This window comes from Gadus chalcogrammus, chromosome 6, assembly GCF_026213295.1.
Source record: "Gadus chalcogrammus isolate NIFS_2021 chromosome 6, NIFS_Gcha_1.0, whole genome shotgun sequence".
Classification (NCBI taxonomy): domain Eukaryota; kingdom Metazoa; phylum Chordata; class Actinopteri; order Gadiformes; family Gadidae; genus Gadus; species Gadus chalcogrammus.
In genome coordinates, this window is record NC_079417.1 from 8,316,621 (window position 1) to 8,324,870 (window position 8,250).

General features: G+C 43.4%; 1 protein-coding gene across 1 annotated transcript; it reads right to left on the reverse strand.

Annotated features, from left to right (window-relative positions):
• Positions 1–2,060: 2,060 nt before the first annotated feature.
• On the reverse strand, positions 2,061–8,181 carry LOC130384759 (transport and Golgi organization protein 2 homolog). The gene is made up of 6 exons (XM_056593083.1): positions 8,057–8,181; positions 7,391–7,508; positions 3,877–3,944; positions 3,560–3,707; positions 3,158–3,259; positions 2,061–2,769 (listed from the first exon to the last, which is right to left on the reverse strand). Exons 1-6 carry the CDS (start codon positions 8,082–8,084, stop codon positions 2,649–2,651), a joined length of 585 nt encoding a protein of 194 aa, XP_056449058.1. The 5' UTR covers positions 8,085–8,181; the 3' UTR covers positions 2,061–2,648.
• Positions 8,182–8,250: the final 69 nt, after the last annotated feature.

Consider the following 8,250-nt stretch of genomic DNA (forward strand, 5'->3'; position numbering starts at 1 on the left):
TTAGGGTCCGAGCAGCGAAGCTGCTTGGCCCCTATTGTTTCTGTAACGTTTTTTTTCCCTCAAATTCTGTAAAAGTCCTACTGCAGCCTATACCGTAGGTCGAAAACTCTTGAAATGTTCAGGTATGGTTACCAATAACCCCCTCTACCCATGAACCCCAATTTGTGGTACTGCACCCAAAGGTGGCGCTATTGTAAAAAAGATCATGAATTAGGCTTATTTCTCCTCACCAGATTGACCTGGACTCAAAATTCTCTCAGGATATTAATCTCTAGAATCAGACGCATTATAAATGCGTCTACAAAAATAATCAAAAATTCACCAAAATCGCCACATAAAATCTTTAGTCAAAGCCTCACAAAAATCATCGAACTGAATTTTTTTACTTGATTCCATTTGAGAAATATTGGCCAATTAAGTTGGAGCAATTAGCCCATCTTTCTTATATGACCATTTTGTTATTGTATAACTACCATACAGCTATTATTAGGTGGATACCAATACCCCCCACTAAACCCAAATTGTGGTACTGCACCCAAAGGTGGCGCTATTTAAAAAAAACTCCTTACTCTCCTTACGAGATTGACCTGGACTCAAAATCCTTCCATCATATTAATCTCTAAAATCAGATGCTTCTTTTTCACCCTATTGTTCTGCTCTAAAAATGTTTACTTTTCCCACTATTTCATATTAAAGCTAAACATGATAAAAAGAATCACAGGCTACAAAAATAATCAAAAATTCACCAGAATTTCAAAGATTTTTCAGGTATTTGCTTTTAAGAAAGCCCTTAATTCATTTGAGAAATGTTGTTTGGAGTTCTCTGGATTTTGTGTGCTTATAAATAGATATTTTGATCATATGAATGAGGCTCCATTTCAGGTTTGTCAGTGGCTCAATGGGATAATGACTTGAACTGGTGATCCTTAGTTTGAGAGTTCGAATCCCGATTAGACAATGCTGAACATGACAATCGGCCATTGGTCTGCAGGCCAGTCACTTGAAAGGCGACGCACGGTATGGCATTAAGGGGAACATCAACATCTTTCCTTCATAATTATATGTCATATTTATATATCTTCCATTAGTGTGTTCTTGACTTTTCATTTTGCTCAGACTTGGTAAATCACCGCTTGCGGTTATATTTAGCATTAATTTTGTACTTAATAATTTTAGCCAGTCGGTTCTGTAGCTGTTCTTAGCAGATGTCATCAGAAGAGGAAGATGAGTTTGGCCAGGTCATAAATAAAGAGTTTCAGATCCAATTCTGAAACTGATCAGTCCCTCCATGTATTTTCTTGTCCAAGTCTACATATTTTGATGGAACCTCGTCTAGTTTCAACACCCTCCCTGTTTGAGAGCTGCATTCTGTTTAAAGGAAGACATGGAAACACAATTCAGAATTTATTCTAAACTTCAATTACATGTTAGGTGTTTCAAGGGTACCAGAGTTTAGTTGCCTTCAACTCTGATTTCAGATTATCTTTAGGAGAATCACAGGTCCCATTCCTTCTACACAAAACCCAGACACCAAGGATGCTTCTTCAGAAAATCCTCTCAGTATTACACGTGGCAAGCAAGTCAACTGATAAATTGATGAAGGAAGGTATAAAACTCATACACAATTTTGGGATTCCGATATGAGCTATAACATTAATTTATCAAAGCCAACTTCATTCCTGAAGATTCAGTTTGATACATTTATTTTTACAAAATAGGCTCCACTGGTGAAACATTATTGTATTATACCAAAAGCAGCTACAATCAACAGTACTGGTAAAACAGTAATTAATAAAAGTAGCATGCAGAGTGCAGACTCAAATGAGTTACCCTTAAATAAGGATGCAATGCAATTGTAGCCTGAAAGGTATTGCAATGTGTGTAGATAGCATATTAATGCAAACATTAGCTGCTAATATGCTATCCTAGTGCTGTGCCAGGCAAAGAAGTAAAGTTTAACAAATTACGTTTGGCATGAATACTGCTACCTGTTGGTAATTCAAATCCATAAATAAAATCATGGGATTATTGAGACAATGTTTTTCATTGTGTTCTTTATGTGTGCATTGTTTAGAGATTAAATCATAGAGTAATAAAAACCGAGGTACGGTCTAGTTGCATGAAGACAATGTTTAACATAATTGAAGTTTAAAGCAGTCATGAAAGAATCATGACATTGTCACATGAGGTGGTCTAGTTGACCAATGACGATCTGAAAGCATAACACATCTGCATTGGATAACAATGTCAACATAAAAACACCAACAATTATATTTTGCCCATATGGACGAAAATTACATTTCCCTACATCTTTGGCAATGTTTCAATCCACAGAAATAATCAATGATCAAATCAACCAATCAACAGCCTCCCCCCTTCCTTATCCCAACAACATTAATCTATTCCAAGTACCATCATTCAACAAGTCCAAAATCAAAACCCATATTAATAGTGCAACAATAAGCAAAGTAATTCTTTCACAGCTTTTAAAAATCCAAACAAAAAAGACCCCTGAAAGCATTCCCGAGTCAAGTAGCGGCAGGAACAGTGGGACTATGGAGGAAGTGGTGGTGGTGGTGGGGAGAGGCAACGCTCTAAGGCAGAGTCTGGCGGGTGGCGAGGGAGCGTCTGACCGCGCGGCGCGGTGGTCACGCCTGCAGCTGGAACTGGAAGCTCTGGTTGCTCCACTGGCTGGTGTCGCAGTTGAGCATGGTGCGTTCCACGAAGGTCACGGCCCCTGCAGTGTCTATCAGGACCACCGTGTTGGTCCTGGGAGAGAGAGGGAGAAGCAGAGGGGGACAGAGAATAATATAAACTGTTAACCTGACTACGTCCCCAAACCGTTAACCTTTACTGGTTCAACTGGAGTGCTAGCATTAAGTAAAAAAGTGAGCCTACCCGCCAGCATTTCAGAGCGTGAGCCAAGTGTAACATTCTTCTTTCCCTACAGAACTCCACAAACATCCTCATAACGTGTCTTCCACTGTGTGAGGCCACGTGAGGCCTCCTTGGAGATCGTGACCTGCACTGTGTACTTACAGAGGTGAAATAAGACTCCGGTCCTGCAACAATATGATAACCAAAAAGGGGGCAAATAGAAAGAGAGGCGGAGGAGCAAAGGCAACCATGGAGAGGGGTATAGCTGGAGGACACTGACCTTGTGCCGTAATGAGGAGTGCGAACACACACCGATGAGAGGGCCGGCAGTATCCCTTTATCGAAGCCCTGACCCTGTCTCTGTATGGCTGGGTCTGTGGTCCTTTAGGGCAGAGACAGATACAACGATTATACCAATGCATAATGCCCACACAATCAAAATACAAGCCAAAAAGGCCTGGAAGTAGATACCGCCTTGGTTCTTTTGAAAAAAAGAAAGGCATGTCTTTAAAAGTTGTACGCAAAGGGGTGCTTGCAGGGCAGAAGGCTCAGGTGTTCCATTGGTAGCAGTGAGCAAGAGGCCTAGAGACCTACCTGCTCCCTATTGATCTGAATGCAGTCACTTTGGATAAATGTGTCTACAGTTCCAGAAGTTACACAAATACCACTAAACAGCTCTTACAGCTCCTGGTTGTTGAGGACAGTGATGAGGTCCTGCACCAGTCTGTCCCCGGACAGCTGTTGCTCCACCACGCTGGTGAACAGGCACTTGCCGTGGTCCAGTTTCCTCCACGGTGTCTCCAACAGAGAGTTGCTCAAGCCATAGATGCCTAGCAGAGAGATGGGGCACAGGTAAGGGATCACATGGATTGTGACATTATTCCTAATAAAATCAATAGACCTCCACGACCAGGGTTATCATGGAGGGCAACAGGGGGGCCGGCAGGGGAGGCAAGTATCAATTTTAACCGTTACTACAGCAACCGTTAATACACAGACCTGATTTCAGACGGATCGGCTGGGTGCTCCCTCTGTTTCCATAGTAACACACAATGTCTTCTTTGGCACTGGATGGGAGACAGTCAAATGGAAAATTAGAGTGGCTGTTTGAGTCGGAACGTAATTCCCTTCATGTCTGCTTATCGCTGCAGTTCAAAAGGATCAGCTCTGCTTCGAGGGCCCAGAAAGGGACTTAAAAAGTCCTGACAGCAGGATTGTTAAAGGAATCTGGTCCTCCTGCTGAAAGACAGCCCCTTTGTCAGCCTATATGGTATAAAATCCTTAGACTAGCATAAAAAGTTACATAATAGCGTTCCTCCACAGTGTGTTCCTCCATGATCTTTGCAATACAACCCTTACAAGCAAATATTTACTATTAACACAGAACCGGCTTTCAAGCCGCCTATACATATAGACAATGCAAGCCGGTATGTATCAATGAGCATAGAACAAAAAGATACCAGAATTGCATCTAAATATTGGACACACAGAACCGTGCATTCATTTGACATTTCATGGAAGTTGAGTTGACCTTTTTTAGTTCACTTATTCAGTTAACCTGTTTTACATAGTTTTATTTATGGATTTTCAGTGCCTTTCTCGACAGATACTCAACACAGGAAAGTTGAAACAGAGAGGGAACGACATGCAGCACAGGACTGCAAGGTTGAATTCTCGGCAAACAGTTTGGCACAGTGGAGAGAGCGCGAGTGAGAGAGAAAGCTCTTTTTATGATAGCCGAGGCTGCGAGAACAGAGAGATCCCTGAATGTTGACATGTGCTCTGCGGGGTGTTTGGGCCCTGGATAAGGTGCCAGTGGGAGGTAGAGCCCCATGATTTAGAGCCAGTATGAGGAGGACAGAGGGGTAATCAACACACTGGCTGGGAGACCGGCCCTAATGAACAGTGTTGGACCAGTGCTGTGCATATCGTCTCCTTCCAGCTGTTGTGTTGTTGCAGTGGAGCTGGCAAGACAAGCGGGGCTTCAAAGAGTTGACATTAACTCTGACACTCTCATCATCTACACAAACACAGAGTCGGTTAGGAATCCTTAGGGAAATGAACAGCTTTACTTTGCACTACGGTTTCTCGAAGGCGTAAACTGTTTTTTTTTTAGGGAGCTTCACATTTAGTGTGGAGCATTGATTTAGCCATTAGAAAACCATGATGGGCTGTTTCATGAAGAATGAGAATATCTCGGTACGGTCAGAGATATTGATCATCCCTGATGTGTTAACAAAAAAGTCTCAGAAATGAAATCCCATCCATGTTTGTTTTGCTGGTTTAATCCTCTTGGAAGCATGACAGTGAATATATGGCCTAACTTGACCAAAAGTGTAATTTTCACATTCTTCCTCGAAAGAGTGAAGGCCTTTCAGAAATATGAGTGGATGAGCAAAATGTATGACCCAAGTTCAAACCTCCAAGCACAATGTATGTTTCATCTTCAAATCTCCAAGCACAATTTCTAAGTTAAGATTTTACCTGCCATGGAGCAATGTGCATGATTACATACTGAGTCATAGGGTAACTTGACACCACTTTAACATACACACACGTGAATAATTAGTGTCAGCGTAGGGAACGCGACTATAGTTATTAGATGCCCCAATGCATCCTCAAACATTCCAGACAGATTACAGCTCTCTAATTGTCTGTTGGGGTTGGTTTAGTTCAAAAAATACATACAGTGGGGTTGAAACACATCTGGAAGGGACCTGAGTGACTTCATACCCAAAACAGAAAAATAGGGTAATGCGACGCATCAGTGTTCACATTTGAATAATAAACATAAAAAATATGACTCCATATTAACAACGTTGAAGCCAAAATTAACAGAACCGTTTCGAGCACATCTGGAATCCATCGTTGGGTTTTTCTGCGCGATCACATGACCTCCATGCATTCCATACATTCCATTTAACCCAACCAGCCTTGGCAAAGTATAGCAGTTTCAATAACATGTCATTAAACATAAACAATAATAAATCGTTTTTACTTGTTAGATGGTATCTGATCATATCACTATACATTTTTAGAACCGACGAACCTTCAAGACATGGAGAGAGATAAATACATGCATGGTCCTCTCACTGAAAGTGTCTAAGTGGGGGCGATTCTTTCACTCAAAGATCTGTTTTCCTTGAAGGAACATTTCTCAGAAGACATTGGGGAGAGGGAAGACAATTTCTTGGATGATATGGTTTGGCTTCAAAGGCACACACGCCCGCGGTATAAGTACGGTATGATCAACATTAGAGCCAGTTGTGATGACCGGCCTGAACGCATCAAAGCATGAACTTGGCAACGCCAGCTGCGGCCCACAAGCCCATCACAGAGCCTTTGACCAGCAACTGATGCCTTTACAGAGAGCACCCCACCAAAAGAGAGACAGCCCCTCCCCTATCCACCACTAACCCCCATCTTACAAACAAAATAAGAACAGTTTGGGGTGGTCTACAGCCGTGAAAATATGCCAGAGAGCACACAGCCAGTCACCCGTAGCAAACATAACAATATCAAAAAAGACAGGCTGACTGACTGCCCTACTGACTGTGTGTGTGGCGCGAGGTAAGAGTGTGTAGTGGATTGGCTGGGAAAGCCCCCAGTGTGGGGATCCTGCAAGAGTTCACATCACCAGGATATGATAATCATCACAACACCCAGGTCCACTGGAGGAGTGGGGGCATGATCCCTCCCCGGGCCCCCTGCCTCCAAAGGTTATGGACCACATCCTCCCAGACGGCTGAACAACAACCCCGGAGACTCGTTGCCATGCCGATAGAATGTCCACGGAGAGGCCTCCTGGATGGTGGCTGTCTGTTGGTGCCCACTTTGAGATCCCTCCCCCTTTCTCGCCCCTCTCTCCCTCCCTCCCTCTCTCTCTCTCTCTCCCTCTCTCTCTCTCCTTCTCCCTGTCTCTCTCTCCCTCTCCCTGTCTCTCTCTCCCTCTCTCCCTTCCTCTTGGCCTCTCTCTCTCTTCCTTTGCCTCTCTCTCTCTTCCTTGGCCTCTCTCTCTCTTCCTTGGCCTCTTTCTCTCTTCCTTGGCCTCTCTCCGCTAGGTCAGGAAATGTAATCACAGCAGGCTTCTGGAGAGAAGGATTGCAGAGTGATGGAGCAGAGAAGATGACAAACACCCCTCTGCTGTTCACCCTAAACACCTGATTAATGTTTAAGGGTGGGGGGGGGGAAATTATCCTGTCATGCTTTGCTAAGCTTTGTTGCCCTGTAAGGAGTCCACTGCCATTTACCAGTGTTAAATGAATTTCTTCCACATCTACAGCATATTCAATGACAGCAAATGAGGCCATTAGCCAAAGAAAAGGGGCACTTATAATGACTTCGAAAGAAATGCTTGAAAAAGTAAATTCCCCGCTAATTAAAAAATGTCCGCTTGTTGGTTTTCCGAAGACTAACTGATCAAAGGGTGTGATAAGGATACAGCATGTTCCTTGCATTAAAAAATAGAGAAGTAACCATTTCTATGCTAGTACTCACTCCACCTTCCACTTACTTGAATTCTGCAGTGAGCAGGTTGAAGCCGTTGTACAGGTGACCTTCTGTCGACAACTTTTTCAAGTAGGAGAAGCTGTCCAGGTCTCTGTCTATTAAGTAGTTGGCCACCAGGAAGCCTGATTGGGGAGCGATGGGGGAAGAAGACACAGCGTAGTGAAGAGCTATGTTATTGGCTGGATCAGGTTAACGATTGAATGGGATCAAATGTCAATGTTTTGATCCAATTTCGCAATATGACCGGCTCGTTTTCCATTAGACATAAAGCCATCTATATCTTCACACACACACACACACACACACACACACACACACACACACACACACACACACACACACACACCCACACACAACACACACACACACACACACAACACACACACACACACACACACACAGAGTAGTGAGAGCAGAGAGAGAAAAGGACAGAGGTTCAGTACTGAGAAGAGGGAGGGAGAGGGACACAGAGAGTCAGTACTGAGAGGAAAGAGAGACTCATAGTACGTACTGAGAGGAGAGAGAGTGAGATTTGTTGGACAAATGCAGTGTAACTTATCAAGAACTGCAATTGAAGTGAGTAGGCATAACCCTTTAATAACCCTTCAAAAGCAGGGTTTGGACATGATGAAAACCTTCATGATTTGCTGGTTTGACTTGGTTCCCTCACCTCTTCCTTTGGCGTCAGGGTTGAGCATTGGTTCCAGGTAGTTTGTGATGGTGGCCAGCCGGCCCGTCTTGGTGACTCCCAGCCATGTTCCACCTTCCTTGCCATTTTCAAGGTCTAGGCCTGGGAAACATAGTGTAACCGATGAGAAATTTGAAACAGTATCCAACCAGTCCCCAGTGTCTGATTGAGATTAT